Raw genomic sequence first — 25,199 nt, forward strand, 5'->3', positions numbered from 1 at the left:
TGTTGCCTAGATTTGGAGTTTGTATTGCTTTCTAGGTTCTCAGAACACTATGTACAAGTTCTGCAAGTCATGTTATCGTAACTAAGTCATTTATCTACCTATGATGATATTGAGTGAAAGAACCACATCCAGTCCGGTGAGTGCTCTTGTCAAGTCATGTTTTGTGTTTCTCCTTTTAGCTTGGATTCCCTGTCTGTGCAGCTGTTTCTGGGTGGAGAAAAAGACTGTTTCCAATCTGGTGTTTGGAGCCTGGTCTGCCTTTCAGAACTTCGCAAAGCAGATTTGAGTACAGAATGAATGAAAAGAGTTGCTGTGATAAACATTAAGAAATGTGCAACATGTCCCAAAGCCGGTCACGGGAATCCAGAAAGTTGAATTGTTACAATATGAAGAATAGGGTATCAGAATTTACATTTCACAATTAAACTTTAGAATGGATGAAAGAATGACTTTATTGCTAAAGTACAGTGAAACAGTACAATAAAATTAAGAGCATCTTTCCTATAAAGTCCAATCAATAAAAGTAAAAGATATATCACAAACACCACTATGTCTGAAAACCAGACACACACCAATTTACTAGTAGCCATGTAAAATGTGATCAAAAAGGAAAAAGTTAAAACTAAGACATTTAGTTTTCTGAGATTTTTCAGTGAACGCCACCCAGTCAAACTGGTTTTGATAGGCCACTCAACTTCATATGAAATGAGTCCCACTAACTGTGGTGTCATCTGTAAACGTCATTATTTGATTTCCTGGAAATGCTGGAGAGTGTACAATGAGAAGAGGAGGGGAGAAAGTGATGCACAGTGAGTTGACAGGGGAAAACTCCCCTGTATGTATGTATGTTGATTTTTTTTCATCTAATATTTAACAAATCTGTCTTCTCCTCATTGGCTTCATCCTGTCTTAAAAAGAGACAAGTATCGGTTCAGTCAATGTGAATCACATTTCTCCTTCAGAAGACAGTGCATGAAGAATATTTTTAGCTGCCAAATGTGAGACCTGAAACCTCCTGGTTGAAGTGAACCGGAAAGGCAGCACTTTTAAAATTTAATTTCCACAATGAGAAGAAATAGAAGAAGCATCGTGGATGCAGATTACAGACATCTATTGAAGCTGTGGAGCTTTTCTTTCAAAGTGAGGCTGATGTGTGTTCATTCTGGATCTTCTTTCTTAATGGAGCTCATGCAGGCAAATTCATACTGAAATAGTACGTGTAAATCACCTTGAATTATCATCTTGATTTTTGGGAATTTTTTTTTCTTGACTCATATTTTTTTGTTATTTCTAGAAGATATTATTTCTAGAATTATAGGGCAAGTCCAAGCATCAATGTCTCTTCAGAATACAAGCTATGATGTTTCTTTCATTCTTCAATTTAATATTTGTGATTTCGTTTTTTCCCCCTTCCTCCTGACTAAGGCTCAGGTTGAAGAGGCATCTAAGTAGAGGGCATGTTGGCTGGCACAGGTCCTCAGAGTCCTGAGGGAGATGCCATCCAGGCCTGCAGCCGTCCGCTGGTGGAACCTCTCCAACCGTCTCCTGGCCTGGTCTGTGGTCATGAGATGCTTGCAGGAGCAATATCCACTAAAACATTGACCAAGCAGTCATAAAATGCAAAAGAATATATATATATATATATATATATATATATATATATATATATATATATATATATATATATATATATATATATATATATATATATATATATTTGATAAATACTGCATTTTTATAACAACTGAAGGCAACAGAGATGGATGACTGTACTATTTAATGGCCCTATTTGCTTGGATAATACATAATACTTTCCCTTCAAAAATCATATATATACACTTCTGCTTGTTTGTTTGTATTTATAAACCTTAAGTATACATATCTTTATCCATCCATCCATTTTCTTACTCCCTCGACCCTAGTGGGGTTGGGTGGTGCTGGTGCCTATCTCCAGCTAATGTTCTGGGCGAGAGATGGGGTACACACCCTGGACAGGTCGCCAGTCTGCAACCCAGAGACAGACAGAACAAAACCACGAGCACACATCTAGGGAGAATTTAGAGAGACCAATTATCCTGTCATGTTTTTGGATTGTGGGAGGAAGCCAGAGTACCCAGAGAGAACCCACGCATGCACAGGCAGAACATGCAAACTCCACGCAGAAAGACCCCGGGCCGGGAATCGAACCCAGGACCTTCTTGCTGCAAGGCAACAGCTCTACCAACTGCGTCACTGTGCAGCCTCACATATGGTTATATTAGATTAAGTGATAATAACTTTACACTTTAATTTCTGACAAACTCAGTTGGAGTGTGCTTACCTCTAATTGATCCCAAACTGCATTAGCGAGAAATACAATTGCAAGAAACCTATTTGTCTCAAATGCATAATGGGAAAATGCGTAACGGGAAAGAAACAAATTAATTTCAGACTGATAACCTGATAAATAATAAATGAAAAAGAATGACTGAATCACGACTGTTATTATTTAACTTGAAGCTGGAGCTGCAAAATTGGCAAGTCTGACTGAAAAAACACTAATCCATTTTAAAATGCCAGAACAGGTGCAATACAAGTTTAGGATCTTGAGAATCTGTAAAGGGGAGGGAGGTGTTGATGAGGGGTGCTGTTGTTGTTGTTGTTGTTGTTGTTGTTGTTGTTGTTGTTACTGATGTTAGGGTTTTTTTAAGTCTGTTGAATTCTGGTTATCTTGGGGGTTTTTTGTATCAGATCAAACAGCAAACAATGAATTGCATTTATAAATCTGCATCACAGGGTTCATAGTTTGTAACTTAAAATGCTGCATGTGAAATACTTGCTCAGACAACTACACTGGACACATACATGCAAGATTCATAATGGGCTCCTTCAGTTGTTAAACTGGCAGAAAATGATCTCTCGTGTCTAATGTGCTGTTTATTGTGTGGGCTGGTGCACTTTAAACCCATCTTTTTTTTTTTTACCAAACCCCACCCCCGTCTTAGTCTGTCTTCTGTCTTTTGTACATTTCAGAAGACCGTCTTCCTCCCAAGAAGTGAAATTACAGAAGAGTCTCCACCAGCAAGATGTAATAAAATCCTATTCATCTTGCACGCTAAAACTGCCATACACTTACCAGGAAACTCTCATCCTAACAGAATTATCTATTAAGTATTAGAGTGAACTGCAGCCAGTGAACAGCTCAGCACGAACCATTAAATGCTGGCCATGTAATGCGATCTCTGAGGTTTCAAGTATAGTTGTGACCTAAGATTCAGTTATGTGCTGATGACCACCAGATTGCAATATTTTCCCATCTGATGCCTCTCAAGTGAAAAGCGTGTCCTGGACGAGCTTTCAGCAAATAAGCTCAAACAACAAATGACTGAAACTTGCCCTGTGAGAGAGGTGAGTATTCAGGCTGAGTTTGTTCCTCAGAAACAAGAATGGCACCGGGAGGTTCTTCTTTGTTGTTGCTCTGAGACATGCCACCTAAGCTACATTCTGAAAAGCTGTCATGCATTTCAAACATCAAAGTCCTACTTTGCAGTCTGAAGTGAATGCAAGATATTTTATGTGTCTAGATGTAAAGAGGAGAACCAATTAAAATATTTCCACCATTGTCTCTGTGTGTCGTCCACAAACAAAACTTTTTTTTCAGATTGCCAAGATGTTATTTGACAAACGTAAGGTGGTAGTTTTTTTTTTGTTTGTTTGTTTGTTTGGGGTTTTTTTAAACTTTTTTATTGGAAGGCCTTGGAACCCTTGAAAACCGCTTTTGCCAAGTTGCTTTCAGATTGCTGAATCATAAACTCTGCGGCGTCAGGCCTGCAATGCATTAGAAGTTGTTCTGGTTTCTTCTGGGATTCCCTGTACGGTCAGTGTTGTGCTTATGGGCTAAGTTTGGTTGACTTTTCTTCTAAAGGTTGACCACTGTTCCATGTATTTTTTTACATTTGTAGATAATGTATCTTACTGTGGTTTACCTTATACATGACTGTAACCTTTTAAAGACTTATAGATGTGAAATACAGCTTCTTGTCTGTTGTTTTTTCTTTGTAGCTATCTTTTGTGTCTCAGGCAAGTTCTATTTAATTATGTTTCTAATGCTACAGGTAAAGGCAGGGAAGGTAATGTCCAGGTCACTTTGTAATTTGAAAAACAAATTTTAAAGAAAGGTAACTGTTTGCATGTTTCAGTTTTAGCCCGTTTTCAAAGCCTGCAAATTATATGTATCAAATCCATGGATAGTCAATTTCATATAATTTATGGCGCCTCCTTGTGGCAAAGCTGTAAAGTACAGCTTCAATGTTTACTAATCCTGCACACAGACTCACATACCTCCAAAGAAATAAGATGCTTAATAATTTTTAAATGTTGTACAATATTTCTAATACAGATTAAAGAATAAGTTTAGCATTTTTCATAACTTCACAGAGTACAGAAATACTTACGACACCTTTTACTCAGGCTTTTTGTCAATTCACGAGTCGCTTATCCTGTATTAGAACATCAAGAAAAAACTAGCAATTTTTGTTTAACCTTTGACCTCTATTCCTTCTTGTTTAATTTAATGCTCATTCTATCAGTATATATTACAAAACTTAAACTCTTCTAGAAATACACTCGTACCAAAGTAAAAAAATAAATAAAAATCAGTTTTGCACAGTAAGCAAACCAACAGAAAAACAATTTGAACAGTAAAACAGGTCAGTGAAATTCATAAAAAGTCAATATGGTGTTTCTTGGTAATCAAAAAAGGAGAACGTCAAACCCACATTTTCCTCTATTGAGGACAGAGTGTATTGTAGTGCCTTTGGTGCATTGTTTTGTGTGTGTTTTGTCCAGCTCATCAAAATATTGAGTAAAAGTCATCTTTTATTCATGCTGGTTACATGAGTCAAGTGCATAATTATAAGTGGTTGACCTCTGTAATAGTACTTTTATGTCCCTGTAGTTTTACCATGATGGTAATCATTTAGTCTTAGCATAGACTAAACCTGCCAAGAGCTCTTCTCTCTTTTTGTATGGTCTTTATAAACTCTAAAGGAGACTTTACCCACATCCATCCTGTCTGGGTATGACTCCTTATGCATTATATTATGAGATAAATAAATTAACAGGGCAGTAATGTGGAGCAGTAATCAGGGTCTAAGCATTAACGTCTAACCGTGAATCCCCATCTGTATTTATAGAAGGCTAGTCTTCGTCTGCAGGGATTAGGATCTTCAGAGGAAGCTGATTGGTGCAGCATGTTAGTTGGAGAGAAAGTGTGTACTCCGCCTGTCATCTTTAATCAAGCAAGCTTTGGCAGGAGAACAGAAGGACTTCATAAAGTTACACCTGTAAAGTAATATAAAAAAAAAAAAAAAATTGATAAATCCCTGGAAGATTAAAGGGGAAAAAACAAAAACAAATCACTGATAATACCTAAAGCAATACTTTCATGGCTCTGTTTGAGCTATAAACTTATTTATGACATTTTTCAGTAGCTACTTTAGCTCCACTTTGAGGCACTATTACATTTCTATCTGTATGAGTCAAACAAGTCAAGAAAACAGAAATCATATTTGACAGACTACAGCAGACTTCATTAAAAATAAATTATAACAAAGCATGCATCAAAGACGGCAGCTCACAAAGAGGTGTTGATTACACACCATAGATTTATTTACTTTTTACTCAGACAAATGCAAGACATCAATGCTTTGATCACATTTGTTCATTGCAACAGTTCATATTCATACTTCTTGATCCTGAAATTTAAACTTAGGCTTTACAATTAAAGACAGTAATAATAATAATAATACAAGCTCCCAAGATTAAGTCCCATTGATGGCAGCAACAGACATGACTGGTTAATTAAAGGTAAAACATGGATTTTATTTATCTGTAGTCAAAGATGTCGTATCACAGTGGGTTTCAAAAATCCAGAGTAGGCCTATTTCTTTAAGCACAAATTCATATCATATGTACGCAGTAAGCACATTTGCTTAAAATTGTTTTCTTTTATCTAAACTTACTTGTGATATTATTTCTGAATGAGTACAAAAATAACCTATGATTACAATGTACAATAAAATGAAAGAAAATTCCTATTAGTGCTTTGCATTTGTAAGTTAGGAAACCTTTGCTTTTCCTTTTCTTATTCAAAAGACTATAACTCTCCAGTGCTTCTATGCCACAGATTGCAAACACCCACTGTGCATAAGACAAATAACAAAGAAAATAAAAATTATTTCCTCATCTGTGCCAGTATAACTAAATCACCACTGTCTTTACAAAATAGTTATTGAATACGCTTATAAACGGATTTATCCAAATTAGCAAAACTGGAGTTGTTGAACCTGACATTTTATATCTTAAATTTCACTAACATTCACATACAGTACATTGAGAAGCTGGTTCTAGATGAAGCAGCAGACATATGCTGTCTAAACAATTTATCGTATCATTGATGGATTTGCTATAAAGCTGAGCTGCAGTTCAATCAGCCATAAATCCTTGACAACCAGAAAACACAGAAAAGCCAGCAGAGCGGTAAGTGCACAATTTGAGAACAGTTACAAAATCACCAAACAGTCACAACCACAAGCTTAGACAACGCATGAAGAAATTGCAGATGTAAAATATAATATCTACTCCTCTCCCTTTTTATTTGTTTAGGACGTTTTGCACAACATGGACAAAAACATGCTTATGTCACACATGTATATTCAAGACTGTCCAGCATACACAAAAATAATGACAAATACGTCTCAGACTTCCCAACTGGCTGCAGACAGAAACTTTACTGACAGCTCCAAAAAACTCCACAAAGAAACTACAAGGGCATTTTATATCTGCAAACTTCACAAATCTTTTGCCTAAACTTTGGTTGTCATTTCAGCATCAGAGTGGAATGATGCTTCCTAAAGTCATGGTCAATGTGGCTGCTCCTGCAGAAGCTCAAAAGCTAGCTGTGTGATGTGGCGCCATGCTTGCTGGATGTGGCGCGACTCAGTACTGCGTGCACAGATGGCGAAGCGCAGGACGAAGCGCCCAGAGAGCTGGCAGGGCACCAGGTGGAGCTCTCTGCTCTTCGTGATCTTTTTCAGTAAGCTTTGGTTCAGCTCATTGGAGCCCTGAGAGAAGGGACAGCATGACGTTGAGATTTATAATTGCCAAACTTTTTAGAAAGAGTAGAAGTTTGTTACATCAAAAAATGAACTAAAATAGGCCTTAGAGAACAAGAATCATGTTCACACTTTTAAACATTTTGCAGACTCTAGAGGATGTTCTTCGTTTACATCATTTGAGTCACTGTCTCCGTACTGAAACCACCGGCAGCATAATGCAACCTTTAATGTTGGTTAAATGTTCTTTGCCTTAAAAGGAACATGCAGCCAACCAAACATATTTATTGTCATTGTGGAAAATTCTCCAGTCGTTGTCTCATCAGTCAACAAAATATTTTCCAGTTGCTAAGAGGACAGCTTCAACAGCTTAGCCTGCTTTACAGGCTAACCAATAGCAGTTTTTGAGTTGATCCTGAACTTCCTAAACAATTTCATTTATGACAGTTTGGGTTAGATAGTTGAATCATGGTCACATCTGGGTATTCCAAAAACAAATAACTTTTTTTTGTCTTTTCTTTACTTGGAAAACTGAATTTTACATTTTCAAAGTCCCTACCCTAATCCTGTAGACAGGGAATTGATTACACCTAAATTTAGAGGAACCTCTTCCAATTCTATATTGAAAAGAGGAAAAATATTACAGGAATGAACAGATTAAGAGAAAATCTATGGGGCTGGGGTTATATGTTATTACCTTAAGCCTGAAGCAGACCAGTCCGAGAACAACTTCAGCACAGATCTCAAACCTCTTGTCTGCTCTTACCAGGCTCTCAAACTCTTTCGCCAGCGCCACTTGCTGTGAACAGAAGACACCAACATACCCTAAAGTTCAACATAAAATGTACTCAGGAATGCACAGTGCTAGTAAACAAATATGCAACTTCATTTGATGATTATATTTTTCTTCTCAGAACATCAAGATGGTGCTTTTAATAATTGAAGGGTCTAAGATATAACTATGCAAAAATATTACAAGAAAGACATTTGTCTGAGAAGACTATCTCATATTATTCTTCAAATATGTGTTTTCTAATTGAACATGAGATTCAGTAAGAAAACCAACTAATGAAACTGATGAAGTAACATTTCTGAAATAAAATGTTAACTTTTTGATGAACTAGATTGCTTGACTGCTTATTTTTGTTGGAGCAGCATAACCGACTAAACATTTGAAAAAATAAATTTATAATATTCCACATTCTGATGTTTAGTTTGGATATTATGTCCCTTTAGTTGTTAAGTTAATATATTATTCTGTCTCAACAAACACGAGAAAACTGAACTGCAAGGTGCAAGTTGCGTCATTTTCCTCACTAGATGGCAGTGTTGCGTTGTGTAACAAAAAAAGCAATTTTTAAAACAACTCATCTGGCAGTGTTGTAAGAACTGCATGTTATCATCAATAGTTTGACATCTGATGGAACAAGTTAGTCCTGTAATGATTTACATCAACAGAAGGCGAGTTCTGGGAGGCATAACATCAGACATCCAATAGCTTTTATCAGATTTTGCTTTCAACAAATGTGATTTTCAGACGGGCTGCGAGTGATCAGCCATGCTGCTGCATAATTTATCCACTTAAGATCGGAGGGGCCCTTGAGATGCTGGATGAAAATGAGCAACAGTCTAGTCATGATAATAAAGTCAGGACACTGCTTCACTTTTCCTGCCATTTCCTGTTGTGTGAAACCACAAACTGAACATGAGCAACGACAATTTATCATTTTATTTTATTTGTTTCCAAACGGTTTAGTAGATAATTAACTGTAGTAACCTCATTTCCTGTCTTGACTTATTGCATGTTCATTAAATATTTATTTTAAACCATGAGAGTGACTTGTTAGTGTTTGAAGCTTGAATGCTACACATGTAGTTGTTGCACCTTATAACACTCCCTCAGTCCATCATCCATCAGTAAACAGAGATCTATTGCTTACATCCTGGTAACCGGCTCCGCAGGTTACCTCCAGTTGTTCTCAGCTTATGTCATCATTTCTCATCAAGGCTATTTTGTGGACAAAAAGAGAAGCTACTCAAAATAAAGTGGCCACAATCTTGTGCCTTATTTATGTACGCAGTTACAATGATTCTTCTCAGAAGCTGCCACTTTATCTAAAATGGAGAATAAACATGAAACAGGCTCATTTGATTGACGGAGCAGACCAGAGGGAGGAGGAGGAGGAGGAAGAGCAACGCAGAGAGCCAGGCATTCAGCCGTGAAGGATTTAAAGAAAAAAACGAGCAGCAATGCGGACAGAGATGGGAGGAAATGTTGCTACAGAGAAGAAGATATCAGTCACATGTGTTCTATGTCTGGCAAGATGGATTATGGTTACACTGATGAAGATAGAGTCAGGCAGCGGGACAGAACAGGGACGTTATTGGCAAAGAGGATTTCGAGGGGTTAGATCTGCAAAGCAAAGACGGAAATGGCATTTACCATAAAGCTCAATTTTAGGGATGGGTAAAAGAGAAGAATATCAAATAAATAGAAGAAGAAGGCAAAGTCAGTGAGCTCAAAAACTGGACTTCTTGTTTAAATGTAAATAATATTTTTAGTGTGTTCATGATTGGCCTGTCTTGTATTTCTCTGTGTTGGCTCAGTGATGAATTGTTTAAAAAAAATAAAAATAAAAATTAACTTCTCTCACACCCGGTCATTGCTGGGACAGATTCCAAGCCCCTCTAATCCTACACCATGATAGTTATTAAGACAATATGGAAAATGATTGGACTTTATTTGCACCATCATGATGGAAAATAAAAGGAGATTTATTTTCAAATTATTATCAAATACCACTATAAAAGCCTATATTTGCAAAAATGGAATTTAATCAGAATTGCAGAAATATCAATACCAAACATTGTCATTCATTGACCAACAAAGACCTTAATTTAGAAAAGAATGAAAAAAATTAACATTACACATAATGCTGTGAAAAGTGTGGGGTTGCTATTCTTCAGCAGGACAGGGAAACTGGTCAGGATTTATTTCTATTAGTAAAAAAATAAATAACAAAAAAACTGGAAGCCATGTATCATTTTCCTTCCAATTAACAACTGTGATCCACTTTGGGTTGATCTTTCATAAATCCCAATGACACCAAGACACAACAGAGGGGGAAATTTTCAGATGAAACAACTCGTACAAAGGCAAAGATACATTTGTAAGCATAGCACCCATTCACTCAGCTGGTTGCCTACCTTTCGTATGTGAGCTTGCAGGCCTTTCAGCCCGTACATTCGAAACACAAACCACAACTTCAGAGAGCGAAATCTTCTTCCCAGTGGAATCTGCCAGTGCTGGAGTTCGGAAACAGAAAGGTGATCAAATCTACAACATTTGTGTTACTGTAAATATTCTGGTCTTCCATAATGATGATTTCTCTTACTCTGTAATCTGTGACCAGACCTGTTAAAAGAAAAGATAATAATGCTGATCATCAAATGATGGCGAGACGATAATTTTGTATTTACACATGAGTCGGTCAAAATAACATACTAATCTCTTTGAGGTGATGTTCGTAGTTCATCAGACAGTTTTTTTATTTTTCATAGACACAAATTAATTCAGTGAAACGGCAGCACATTTTCGTTTTGGAATCGTTTCGCTGGTAAAGTTTCAGGCTTATTTTTCAACTGGCCAGGTGTTGTTCCTCTCCAATGTGCCCACCTTCTCCATCTTACTGATCAGAGCCTTGTCACTCCACAACACCTTCAGGTAGCTGATCTCTGCAGAATGAGGCTAGCTTGTGCTAATAACCACTAATTAGATTGAAGAGTCCGGCTTTCATAAGGTGCCTCGATGTGGAGGGTGGCAGCTGCTTCTACCTTTCAAACAAATTACAGTGCAAATCTGAGCCCATCTGCAGACTGAGACAACGCACACCCCCACACAAAGCATGTATGTTCACAGAGACAGGGGTTACGTCATCAGAGCTGGGTAGAGTTTAAATGCTTTTAAAAGTAGTCCAGTTAAGCATATCAACTGAACTGACAATAAAATCTTGTAAAGGTGAAAACAACAACTTTGTGTTTTTCGACCACTAAATTGCTCAAACAAAACATCAATGTTTGCAGTTGTAAATAGATTAAAATTCAAAATATTTTCATGGGGTTCAACTGCTCTGCATATTGTAGCTAGAAGTGACTGAAAAAAGATTCAGACTCTACCTGATTCTTGGTTTTCATGTTTCAGGTAGAGAGGTTCCATTTTAAAAGCTCCAATGATGTCTGCCCTCTTCTTCACCCTGGTGATGACCAGATAACATTTGTACTTCAGTAAACCAATATATTTTTGACCATCATATTCTGAAATTCATATATTACGGACTGTTTTTTATAAATCATCCTGAAATGTTCCTGTTTCAGATCTTCAAACATTACTGAGGCATAATAAGGAGTGAGAGGATAAAAAATGTATTCATAGAAATTCAGAAATATCAAAAGACCTACTGTCTCAGGATCTTTTATGTTTTCAGAAACTACTCATCAAATAAAATTTTTTACAGTTTGACTTTCTATTTCTGGTCTTTTTGCAGTTCAATTTTGAGCGTTTTTACAATTGTGATAAAACCAGTTTCTTTTCTCATTACTTAGTAATTTCCACATGCACATTCAGTAATGTCCACACTGCCAACATTTTTATTTATTTTGTTGTCAGACTGAGGAAAAAGGTTATTTAAAAACCTCTTCTGAAGCTGTAGAACAAGCACTATTTAGTAGATGCTGACAGATGGGGCAGGTGGAAGGCAGGGATCTATTTTTACAGTGCTGATGATAAAGGTGTAGATGGATATCAGTTCTCATTGTAGCTTCTTGGATCCAGGAGTGAAAGCAAAGACAGACTTGAAGCTATTGTGACAAATAGTATGAACACTGACTTTCGAATAATGGGTTACTGTCTTGGAAAAATATTTAGATCATTTATGTATGTAAACTGTTATTTAAATTGTACAATAAAAAAATATGCATTTTTTATTTTCAGAAAGCAAAGCAAGCAGGGTGTTTGACACTTACCACATTGTAGAACAGTCAAAGTTGACTAAAAGCCATTTGTGTGGGTTGAAGTTGAAAGAGTCTGCATACTTTAAAATAAAGACAAAATTATTTATTGTGCAACATAATTCACATGAATAGAATTTTACAAAAGCATTAACACCCCCTGAACTTTAACAAACAATATTTAACATGTAAACCTCAAAGTTACATGAACGATGTTCAGGAGAACATCGTTCATGTGAAGTTGGGAAGCCCAGATTACACTAACTGCAACACAGAAGAAGCAGTGGAGGATTTTATGAAGAGGATAAGTTAAACTTTGAGGTTTAACATGTAAACCTCAAAGTTATGTATTTTACTTGGATTCATTGTGATTGACAAACACAAGGTAGTCCAAAACAAGGAATAATAGACAACTTTTAAAATGTTTTACTAGTAATAATAATAATAAAAGAGTGGGATAAATTTGTATTTAACCTCTTTTAATCGCAAAACAAACGACAAACCCAGTGTAACTATCCCCAGAAGTTACAAAATAAAGTCCTCCTGTGGGCAATTTATTCTCAGTTCTTTGAAGGCATCAATGGTTTGTTAAAGAACCATTGAAAAAACTGCATCATGCAGATCCAGGAAGTCATTAAACAGATCAGGGATGAAGGGGTGTATTAATCTAAACAAAATAATCTCAACTGTGAAATATGGTGGTGAAAGCATCTTGCTGTAGGGATACTTTATTTCTGATAGAACATGAAAAAATATAAAAATCTGGTATTTTATATTGGTCTTATCACATAAAATCCCAATAAAAAATACTAAAGTTTGAAGTTTAAATGCATAATAAATATATTTTGTATCAAAACAAATAAATATCGTTGTGATTTGGTGTAAGTTTGAATAATTAATAGTGAAAATCACTTTTTTTTTTTTATGGTAACCCAATATATAACCTCATGATCCATCTCAGTGGTTGCAGAGGAAATCTAGTCACCAACATTAATGTCTAGACTAAATGGGACCCAACTTATTTGCAATGCAAAAGAGGAGCATCCAGTCGGCAGCTTGAAAAGAGCATTAGATATCATTCCTTCCTCGCTTGGAGATGAGTTATTCCCAATCTGCTCCCATCTTTTTGTTACCTATCTTTTGTAATATCCTTTCCTCTACCTCCACAAATGCAATAACACAACACAGAGACAATGTGATTCAGAGTCCTGGCTGACAGTTGCCGTGCTGACTGACTCAAAGGAGGCTGGTTGCCTCCTTATCCATCACTCATATCCTAGCAACCAGACAGTCAGGGAGGTATCGTTCTGATGCAAAAAGGACCAGGATTCTCCCTTACGTTCCAACCCAACACTGCAACACTGTTTTATGTTCTCAGCTCTGAGATGATAAAACAATATAGACTTTGACAAGAAATATTGCAAAATGGAAAAGACAGGAAAATTGCAGAAAAGAACATTAAAACTCAAAACGTATTTGCGTTCTACGAGTCAAAGAAAAGATCAAACTGTTGCCGCTTTTAGCATCAAGACAGCCTTCTCCTATCTCCTTACCAACGCTCTTTGAACTGGTGTGTCTAATAAACGGTGATATATAAAGGTCCAACTCTGCCTCAGGAAATTACTTTGCCCTTATCTCTGTGTCTCTGCACAGCGTGGGGAGCAACAGCTGCTTGGGTAGAATCAAAAGGCACATTAATGCTCTTTGCATCTTATGCCGATTGTTCGGCCCGTTGCTCTGCTTTGCATGCGTCGTCCTTGACATTAGACCATCCTTGACGTTATGCCCTTTTCAAGGACCATAAAGTCAGTGTTTTGTTGCAATGATCCAATAACAGATAATTCTTAGGCAATTGAACAGAAAGTGTTTCTCCTTGTTAGTCGGAAACAGGCTGTGCCTATGAAAATGGATGAGTATTACTACTTGTAATAAGACAAGTAGTAATATTGTAAATGAGTAATTGCAAATATTACTACTTGTAGTAATACAAGTAGTAATATTGTAATAGTAATTGTATTATCATAAGGGTAATTTTGTTTGAATATTTTATTTTATTGTATTTTGCCAAGGAGGTTTATTGGTGCAACTTAATTATATTAAGTTTTGCAAAACTGGCAATTTCACAGCGGGCTTTGTAGTTCCCTCCATTCATACCACTTTTACATTTCATTTAGTCAGATTACAACCAAAAATCTACTTACATTTCAAGAGGATTTCTCCTTAGAGAAAAGGGGAAAGTGAGGCACAATTGTGAAGGGAAAAGAAAACGATTCATGGTTTTTGGTGCATCTTCTCGTACACGAGTTTTATATTATGTCTCTAACAATTCTACAGAGCCACAAACTAAATGGTTTGGATGGAGAGTGTGAATTATCATTTTCAATTCTCGTAATATATTGCCAGTTTGATTGAGACTTGGACTTTGACTGGGACATTCAGACACATTAACATTACTTGAGCAGCTCAGATTCCATATAGGCTTGTTGTAAATCTGGAATCAACATTATACGTAAAAAAAATAATAATAATAATAATGTTGAAAACTTTTTCTTTTCTTCCACTTGGTATTTCAAATATCAATACCAGTTTGAGATTTCGGTAACACTTTATTTGACGGGTTGTGAATAAGACTGTCATGACACAGTCATAAACATGACATAACACCTGTCATGAACATGAGTAAGTCTTCATGAATATTTATGACTGTCGTCATAAAGTGTCATTCGGTAAATCATTTAATACAAAGTTGACATTATTCAAAGTGTCTTTGTTATGACAACTTGACATTAACCAAGAAATCAGGATCTGACATAAATTTGTTATAAAAGTATTATTGATTAAACTTTTAAAATTATATAGCTTTATGTTATTAAAGCCCGTCAAATAAAGTGTTACCAAAGTTTATGTTTATAGCATTGCAGAATTTGAAAAAGCTAAAGGGGCATGAATACTTTCAGCATAGTAGAATATGGACAAAGCACTTCTAAGGATTTTTACTCACCTCAATGCCATTCAGTAAAGGCCTAAATTCAGGACAAATAAAGGCACTCCCAGCATAAGCTGCATCAATGTGCATCCACATGTTTTCCTTATTACCTGAAAAATATGAAGAAGTGGCTACATAAACTTTTAAAGAATAAACTGGGTTGGGAATTTTTTAATAAAAAAAATAATCCTGAGCCTCAAAGATTAATCTCTCTAAACTAAAGGCCTAAAAAAATAGATACTAAATATACATTGAAATGGCACTGATGCAAGTAATGTATAATAAACATTTCAATTTCCTTGGTGCTTTTGATCTTTTTTCTGCAAACGTCCTCCTTATTAAGTTTATAATAAAAGAAACAATGTGCCTATTTAAAATCAAATAGAACCATCAGAGCTTCCTGCCATGAGTAATCTGAGGGATTCTAGTTGGCTGCAACTTGCTGACTTACAAAGCGGTCCCAGCTCCATGATATGATCAAATGCACATGATGGTGTGGTCCCAAGAGTCGCGCAAAACTGAAAAACACAGATATTGATAATCAGAACCTTGAAGCATTCGGTATGTCATAATCTGTTTTCACAGCCACCACAGAAAAGCTTGAAACTGAAGATTTCTACACAAGAAAAGTGAATTTAGATTATTTTTTTCCTGGTATATTATTCTCTTAAATCCATCTCACAGCCTGATTTTGTCTTGGAAAGCAATTACAGCCTCCCCTGTGTTGTTCGTTGATTTAAGTCTATGGGACCAGATGAGGCAGGAAATATTGCCCCTAACAAGATAGACATACATTAGTTTGGACAGAAACATTGTTATCTATCAGCAGAAGCCTTGGGTGCATACAGCTGCCTCAAGAGGAAATTACATCATAGCTGACAGCCACAGCTCAGTGGCTGGAAGTATGTCTACATGTGCGTTTGGTATTGTGGGTAGACGTGTTTTGTGTGGTTCTTTACATAGAAAGGGATGAGACCAGCTGCTTTGTCTTCCTCCACCATCTTCCTCAGCATTTCCTCTCTAACAGCATAGTGTTCGTCAGTAGGAACCTTCCTCATCATTACTCCTCCAATCAGGGCGGCCCGCTCCACAGAGGAATGAGCCTGAGGTGGGAAGACACGTGATATTGGAGAGAAAGACAAGAAAAGATCGTTTTTAATCCTTCTGAGGGTATTGAGTCTCAGTTTTTATGCCATTTATCCTCCTGGTTTTCATCAACATGAAAAGTTATTTGTCCAATCAGTGGGTGTATTCTCTTGTCAATAAATGTATATAACATTACTGTATGATCAATTTAAACCGACTTAGGATTTATAAAGACGATTTTTTAAATGATCAAGATCAAGAATTAAACTAGTCTAAATATTATCTAAAAACTTGGCAGATGATCGGGTTTCGATCAGTTATAACCCCGATTCTCACATTCACATTGCATCTGAGTTTGGCTGTCTACGTTTCAATCAGTTTCACTCTGATGAGCCCAATGCTCAGAGTGATGTCACCGTGGATGGTGCAGCTGAAGCATAAAGTGAAGATGGAAGCAATAGTTCTGCAACTCTAACTCGTACAAATCAGTTTATATCCCTGCTCGACCTTTTCCCACCTGTGTAGTTTCCATGTATTGAAATGACTTTATGCTGCATTCTGCTTTTGTAGCCCTCTGCACCTCTCCCAGAGAAAAAGGGTGAATTTTTCAATACAATGTAACTGCAAGAAATCATACTTTAATGGTTTAGCAGAACATTTTATTTATTTATTTATGAAGCAATAAAATAAGCCCTGTTTCAAAGTCTCAGATATGCAAGAAACAAAAGAAAGAACACATGAATTTGTTCATTTGAGCAGCTCTCAATGGGAAAAGAATGATCTATCGTATTCTGCTCAGAACTTATTTATTACACTAGGATTAGAGAGCTAGTGCTTCAATACAGGGTAAAGCAGAGACATGACAGGTTTAGGGATCCTGGCCTGGGTAAAGCAATGGAGCTCAAGCCAACTCAACGTGGAGACAGACCATACAAAGCACCACAACGGACACTGTTTTGGTTTTAGCTAAATGATTCAACACTTAAGAAGTAAAAGTGTAATAAAAGGTTTGACTCACTGTTCAAAATAATTGGTTTCGGTGTCCCAGAAATGAAAATAGTGCATCAATTTGTCAAACAGTTAATCTGACCAAAACTTACCAATAAAAGAAAGATTTGCCCTATGCTGCTATGAATCCTTATTTTAGACTTGGGTTAGAGATCTGGTTCTTCAGAACCAGAGAAAAACAGGAAAAACCCAGAAGGACATACTCAAAAGAACATTGTCTTAAACCTTATGTGATGTCACCAGATGCATAAGGCACCAGGAAGCTCGTCTTTTGGATTCTGTCTCGATTAAATGACCATCAACAACCAAATAGAGAAATAAATGAGAGCTTTGTGTTGTTCCATAGATTCCAACTATATCTGATGTGAGTCTGATGGATTTTACAGGAACATCTGGACAGTAGCTTTAAGGAATTTTATTAATGTCATACTGAATAATTACTGATAACATACAGCGGATGATGCTTAAAATGCATTGGTCTAAAGAAACTGTAGGAGTAAATAAATCAAATAAGCTTATTAATTATTACGCTTAATAAATAAAGTGTAAAGAAAATACATCCCAATTTTGTGATTATACTTCATTTGGCTCCAAATTATTTGAATTCAACATTTTGTCCTGGTCCTCCACTGAGGCAATCATCGCTTGTTTATGTTAAGCCTGTCATGCTAGAAAGAACGCTTCCTCTTACATGAACTGGATTCCTGCTAAAGGTCTCTGTGGCCCTCAGGCAACTTCATAATCCAATCACAAAGTCAGTCTGGTTTCAAACCTGATCAGCAATAGCTGCTGCCTCACTGACCCCCAACTCTGACTTTGTTATTTTTCTCCCTGTGACGCATGTTGGAATAAATGATGACGACTTCTTAGATTAAAAAAAAGAAGTAAGATGATCAAAAACAGTCACATAAACTTTACAAATACACAGCTTGGTTCTCTTTTGAACCTCAGGTAAACTAGAACAACGATTCTTTTCTTTGAAACAAAGGTTCTTTTCTTTACTCTTACACTTACCTGGTCAGAGGTATATGCCACCAGTTTAGACAGGATTTCAGATTCAGATTTTTTAGAGTCTGTTGCCAAGACCCATCGGATCGTTTTACACCGGGCAGCGAGCAAGGACATCAGGGTCGCTTCACTGGCTGTGCCCTGTCAGACAATTACAGGTTCATCTACATGTTACAAATGTCTGAAAACATAACACAAATAAGATACATTCAAGGAAACAAGGCATGTTCAGGCATGCAGGAGAATACTCTGGTTGGGTTGGTTAATATTATCCTTGCTTTTGCAAACCACTTTGTGTCTAAAATGAGAAAAATCTACCGTAGTAGTATATTGTATTTTATGTATCTGCTATTTTCTTTAACAAATAAACCTAAACTGCAATTTGTCATGTGTTTTTCACTTTATACTAAATTTTGAGAACTTGAACAGTTTTAAAGAGGAGTTATTGAAGTCGGGGGAAAAATGGACATTTTGAATCAAAGAATGTTGTTCCTCCATTTAGGAGCCCTGTAGTTTCTACAAATATACAGTCAAACCAGGGCATTTCCTCACTTTCTAAAAATATACCGGGACGCCCGGGACAGGACGTGAAATACGGACGTTTGGTCACCCTAATTAAGATCACTTTTCTGTGTTATTTTTTATAGGCCCAACATAATATTCAAAAAGTCTTCCCATCAGCTATAAGTGGAAAATCATAGTGATTAATAAAAACCAATGCTTAAAAATATTGTGTGATATATATATATATATATATATTGTGCTTAACTAAGTGAACTGAGTCAATAATATTTTAATTTAAGGAACAATCTCATTGTGCTAAGAGTACACGCAAAAGAGATAAATAACACATACACAGGTTTATCAGCAGCAACATTGTCCTCAAAAGGTTTGGTGCTTCGGATCAACAAGCACCAAAATAATTAAATCGTCTGATGACTCAAGACAGGAAGGAACTGAAATGGCAGCAAAAGTTGACATGGCTGAAAATCTGTTTTCTTGTATAGAGCACCACAGTCTTTAATAAAATATCTGAAAGGACATGGTTCTTCCAATTTAATAAATATTTTTGTTGGGTTTTTTTTTCCTGCCTACATGCCAAGCTATCAGACAAGACATAAGGACAATTTCCAAAAGATGATGAATTATTTGGAAATGTCAACAGAGGCCATGTTTGACATTTGCTAAGTACACAATTAATATAAAAATAGAAGGTTTTGAGCTCAGTAAACAAGCAGATCTGTATTGAGATTCGACATAAGATGAATGAACAAAGTGTACATAGATGGAAACAAGAAGCAAATAATTTCAGTTAAAAGGGTGATACCACCTGATAGCAGGTAATATTTTTGACTTTGGCTAGAAATAACTGATTTATATCTTTCATTTAACAAATGGAACCAAGTTAATTGTTTCTGTTTAAGCAATGCAGTCATATTTAAATGATTTATTTTTTAGATGAAGAAGTAAGATTAGTCATTAATATGTGAACATTTCAGGCCTGAAAATATAGTGAGGTGGATTTATTTATTTTTTTTTTCCCTGTAGGCATGAATTTGGCATTATGAATTTCAATTCGTGTCAACAAAAAAGTAAGATGACTAGAGAGCATTCTGTGGAAACAAACTGGTCATGCTTGAAGTCACGTTGCTGTTATCAAATGTTGCTTGCCTCTAATGAAAGAAACATTGCAAAGAGCCAGCAAAGCAAACCTCAGTAGTCTAAACTTGCCCATGTCTACTTCCTGTTCTTCTCCAGGTGATATCAATCATGTACCTCCTATCCATCTTATCCTCTAAATCCCATCACAACATGCAAAACTCCTCAGGCCAAATGGAGCTATATTTTCCTAAACATTAACGAGCAGATGCTTAGAATCTGACATGAAGTCTCCATGACAAACATGCATCCCAAACAACAAGCTGTTTTTAGTTGTTAATATTTTGCTGACTCAATTTAAGCACATCGGTCAGAGTTTTGCATAGTTATAACTGCTGCGCTATAAAGAATATAAAAGGAACTCTAAGGTCGCCTTTTTGAAAAAGTCCCTCCATTTCCTCTGTGTGGTGACACACGGTTTGTAATAATAGGCTGGCAGTGTGCTGTCACAACACTCATTAACTGCAGCAGCAAGAAGAGCTCCTTTGGTTGCTATAGTGAGCTGTTAAGCTGCTATAAAAAACACGAGAGTGGCAGAGACAGAAACAAAAAGACCGTGAGCCAGATGAGCACGCACGCATAAACGCACCCTCACACTCAGGTGGAAACAATAGAGGAGGCATGAAACGATCTATCATCGGAGTGCACTCTCCTGCCACACCATTTACCGTCCCAATAACACGTGTGCACGCATCTATCGCTGCTGGGTTTCTGTCAATGGAACAGTAAACTAATGCTTAGCCTTCTTCCACACGAAACAATACCGGCACCATCGCTGTCATTTTTCTGTCGTGCACCTGGAAATGACACAATCAAAAGGCAATTTCCTGCCTATTTTCCCCTGGATTGAGCCGGTGAGAAAAAAAAAAAAGACAACAGATCAATAGTGCATAAATTGCTGATGATTGCAGACAAATATGTCAGTCTACATACTGGTTTCGCAGTTATTTGTGTGTGTAATCATCTTCAAAGTCATTTAGACCAATGCCAAAAGTTGAGAAATTTGGAAATATTATTAACCATAGCATTCATTTGACAGGTACAATTATCTTCTAAATATGTGTGTATGTTGCACTTTAATGTTTTCTTTCTTTGCCACTTTACTCAAACTTCAATGTTTTTTGAATGATTTTATGTTTTATATTTAAGCGATATACAAAGTAGTGAATATCTATGAAGTGGAGTAAGAGAAGGTTATTTTCTGTGTTTGTTCACAAATAAAAATCTGAAAAATGTGACGTTGAGTTCAGCTAATTAGTAAGCTCCAGCCCTTTGTTTGCAAATTTGATCTCCTGTGTAGCCACTAATTATGGAACTGTTTGTTGGAAAGAGCCTCAATTTTTATGCATTTCCTTATGTTGGTCTTTTATGGAAAATCCAAATAATGTACTGAGAAACCTGTGGTTGTCAACCCCATCATGTAAACCCCAATAGTTTGAAGTATTTCGTCTAACTTTTTGGGTTTTGTTTTGTTTTTTTATGAAAACACATTAGAAAGAAATGCTCCTTAGCAGGAACAAAACAGCATTGTTTGGGCATATACTCCAATAAAATCAAATGAATTTGTGATTAATGGACTGATGGCACAAGCCTTGGCCGTGGAATTTTAAATGGCTATTGCGACACCACAAACATATGGTTACCTGAATAACACCACCTCCATGGCCATGTGTCCCGGCTATAAAACTCTCAGGCAGGTGCAGCATCTTCCCAAGCCAGTCTAACATCACTGTCTCCAGCTCGGTGCAGGCTGGACTGGCAGCCTAAAATGTCACCGAATTTCAAAGACACACATCAAAAGCTTGTTTCTTGTGGAAAGGTAGCATCAATTAAAGAGAGAGTGTTGCATATGTGAACGGATTACCCAGGAAAATCCAATGCAGCCGATGGCCCCACACAGCATATCAGCCAACATAGCGGGGTAGGAGGAAGCTGTCGGAAAGTAAGCAAAGAAGTTTGGGCTGTGCCAGTGGGTGACCTGGAAAAGATAGATTAGATAAACGATGAAACGGTAAGTACTACAAATAGCAAATGTGAAAAGCCAACCTCTCATTTTAGAGACAATATGCTACATAATGTTCAATTTACTACGTGGGTTAGGATTTATATTTGTTACTACTGTAAAAATAAAAATAAAATAAAAAATGTATATCGTACTATTTTTTTGTGGATAAAGAAAAAAAAAACTATAGGAAAATCTTTGTAAATTTCATTGTGTTGACCAAATAAAAAGAGCAAATGGTGTCACCTCACCCCTGGCATTATGACCCTCTCCACATCGTGCATTATTTCCTCATAACTCTCAGGCTCAAGTGGGGCCTCAGTGGGGATTAAAGAACGGAGATATCCTGGTTCCACATCCGGATACACTGGTCGCTGTTCTATGTTTTCCAAGTAGTCTGCCATGTAGTCAACCATCTCCTTGCCTCTGCGTCGGAACTCTGCTGCATCCATGATGCGACTGGACAGCAGTACAGATTATGGATTTGGCAGGACGTGTTGTTGGTGTTTTTAGCAGCTGGATGTGATTTCTTGAGAATTTCTGAGTCTATAGGAAAGAATATACACATACACACACATTACCTCTCAAGATTAACCTTTGCTCTAATGGTGGGGAAGGGATTGAACATTATAGAATTAACCAGCTTTTTGACAGCAGGAATGGCTTAGAAAACGTTTTTGTCACTAAATCTATAAAAATAACTATAAAAATGTCACATTCTCTGGTAATACCAGTTTTTTACATATAGAAACACAACAACATATGAAAAGCCTTCAATGGAAAGTATTTTATTGCAGAAATTCAGTATAATAGCATATTGCAATGATTCAACGGTAGAAAAATCATTATTGCAACACTTTTTGGTTTCCCGACTTTTAATGTTTGTACAACTGGCTATTGCCTACAGAACAGCATTCAGTCATTTCCTATGAAACTCAGGTTGGACAAGATAAACAGAGGATTTAGGATTCAGACCTAGAAATTAAGATATCTAAAACATCCTATAGTGAATAAATAATAATGTAAAGTATTTTGTGTTACATGAGCTAGGGGGATTAGTAGGTCACAAAAAAATGATTGCAGAAGTTACAGTTCATTCAAAAATGACAATAAAGCCAGCTGAGTTAACACGAATAAGCAGGATTAAAACATATATTTAAAAGTTTCAGGATTATTTTTTATTTGTGCTTAATATGAAGGACTTGGGCATTAAGTCTAAGAGGTTGTCCTTTGATTAAGGCGGCACATGTTTAAATGAATAATTGGACTATGGACCTCCCTTCTGAGCTTTCAGCCACTTTCGCGGTGTATTTTCCTTGCACTGTGGTGTGACTCTAAAAGGCTCTGCACAAACTCATCGCACTCCGGTTTGATACTTTCCTATAAAAATGCCCTGACAAGATATTCTTCTCTAGTCAACTGATCATATTTAATCTGCCACTAGTAAAATGAATAACAACCTCATAAACATCCCTCCCTATACAGCTGACCAGAAGCCGAACGTGAACTATACTTGGGGGTAAATGGTTTACAGAAACACAATGGCAATTTAATTTGATGGTAGGAGAAAAGGTTGGACCTTATCCGTTCAAACAGTACAACAGGACACGAACATTGCCCCCTGCACCACGCCATTCAACAAGTGTTACCGAGCAGATCTTTATTTTTTGTAAAGCGGCAGAGGTCTTATCCGAAGCCTTATCTCAAATAGGATTAGACGTGCTGTATGGATGTGGGTGTGTGTGCGTGTGTGCGTGTGTGTGTGTACTCACACTTTCAGATCCAGAGACCTTCAGCAGCAGTGTTTGGATGGTAGATCCTCACCTACTTTTTGTTTTGCGTCCACAAGCAGGCAGGCTGACAGCCAGGCACGTGTTGAATGTGTTTGTATGTGTAAGCAGGACAGGAGACATTTGCTCCTTTTATCTCGCCTCTTTCCACCCCCAATCCACCAACCCCCACGCGGCCAGCCAATAGGAAAGGGGATCATTGCCAACGCAAGGCAGAAAGTGTTCCTAACCCAAAGCACACATGGATGAACAGAACCCAACTTTGAAATACATTTCACAAATTAATAACCATGATCTGATTGCACACACACACAAAAAAAAAAATTAGTGGAACATTATTGAACAGAAGCTGGTGTTCCTGTTAGATGTTTATGTGGACTCATTAGCAGCATTGCTATCATATTTGTTTGAGTTTAAAATCAGCAAGAGCTGAGAGGATAATGACCAAGAAAGAAGTGTTACAAGTTCAACTGAGCCCTGTAGATCACACATGAACAAGCCACATGTCCTGTTGGTGAAAGCCCACGCTCAGACAATACAAAGTTTGGCCTGTTCAGAAACATTGACTTGAATAATGTTTGAATGTGTGAACTTGAGTTCTTTAAACCTAAGATATCCCGATATCAATTTTCAAAAAGTGGTGAAAAAAGGGTTCGTTTTATGGCTGGTTGTGCTGGTGCTTTGTTCACAGTATGGAAAGTGGAAAAAAGGAGACAACTTATGATTCTTCACCTCAGATCAATCACTAATTGGCTGAAATCAAACACAAATTGGGTAAATGATTCACAATACACATCAAAACCAATCTTTTTTTCAGTACAGATGCCTGAATGTTTGTCTCTACAGACCCTCCACAGTATTTTATTGGTAAATCAGTACAAGCTTTGACTCGAGTTTTGTCAATGTTGTCTAGAGGGGCTGCATTTAAGAATGCTGTTTCTCTGGTTTGCTTGCGTGAGTCCTGGGTGGTGATATGAGCAAGGTGTTCTGCTGAATCCCAAAGAGCAAAGGTTTATGTTGTTCATGCTCACTTCTGCACACCTCAACATGTTTTTCCCCCCAGTTCTGTAGATAAGTATACATAAAGTATAATTAGACATGCATGCACATAGTAGTTATTGTTAATTTGAAATCATGCCGGCAGTATGTAAAAAAAATAAACTACAATTGTTGCAAATTTGTTTACTTCGACAAAATTTGGCATAACTCCAATCAAAGCACATGGAAATCTTGGAAATGTGGTATGTACATCAGCAGGGGGTTAGCACACCCCATGTTTGGGGGCCTTAGTCCTCGATACGGATGTCATGGTTTCGACTCCCGGTCCCGATGACCTTTGTCTTCCCCCCTCTCCTCGCCCTATTTCCTGTCTGCCTACTGTCGCAAAAATACGAGCCATTAGCGCCGCAAAAACTCTTTGGAGAAAAAAAAAGAAAAAAAAAAGATTTGCTTTATATGTAAGCAAATCCCTTTCTGGTGTAATAACAACGGTTATTTATTTACTGAGGTAACAGATTTTCAGATATGTTAATTTTTAGTCATCTTTTTTATGCACAATA

The 25,199-nt window shown here is 36.9% G+C and overlaps 1 protein-coding gene across 2 annotated transcripts; it reads right to left on the reverse strand.

Annotated features, from left to right (window-relative positions):
- Positions 1-5,625: 5,625 nt before the first annotated feature.
- Positions 5,626-23,766, reverse strand: ddc (dopa decarboxylase). Of its 2 annotated transcripts, none has more exons than XM_044117377.1 (14): positions 23,623-23,766; positions 22,102-22,390; positions 21,713-21,826; positions 21,492-21,611; positions 18,196-18,330; positions 16,047-16,190; positions 15,539-15,605; positions 15,103-15,197; positions 12,117-12,184; positions 11,271-11,347; positions 10,490-10,509; positions 10,302-10,400; positions 7,792-7,893; positions 5,626-7,103 (listed from the first exon to the last, which is right to left on the reverse strand). In XM_044117377.1, the coding sequence occupies exons 2-14, from the start codon at positions 22,300-22,302 to the stop codon at positions 6,903-6,905; spliced, it is 1,443 nt and encodes a 480-aa protein (XP_043973312.1). In that variant the 5' UTR covers positions 22,303-22,390; positions 23,623-23,766; the 3' UTR covers positions 5,626-6,902. The 2 variants fall into 2 exon arrangements, with proteins under 2 accessions (XP_043973312.1, XP_043973310.1); XM_044117375.1 differs by having other exon boundaries at positions 22,102-22,396; positions 23,623-23,765.
- Between the last annotated feature and the right edge of the window lie 1,433 nt (positions 23,767-25,199).

This window comes from Gambusia affinis, linkage group LG05 (assembly GCF_019740435.1).
Source record: "Gambusia affinis linkage group LG05, SWU_Gaff_1.0, whole genome shotgun sequence".
NCBI classification, from domain to species: Eukaryota; Metazoa; Chordata; class Actinopteri; order Cyprinodontiformes; family Poeciliidae; genus Gambusia; species Gambusia affinis.

Excerpts from the sequence above, each read along its gene's own strand:
- ddc (XM_044117377.1), bottom strand. The coding sequence starts at position 22,302 with ATGGATGCAGCAGAGTTCCGACGCAGAGGCAAGGAGATGGTTGACTAC. Across the intron at positions 18,331-21,491 it reads ATGGAGGTGGTGTTATTCAG|GGCACAGCCAGTGAAGCGAC; the intron begins GTAACCATATGT and ends ATTGTCTGACAG. Across the intron at positions 11,348-12,116 it reads TTTGACTGTTCTACAATGTG|GGTGAAGAAGAGGGCAGACA; the intron begins GTAAGTGTCAAA and ends GGTCATCACCAG.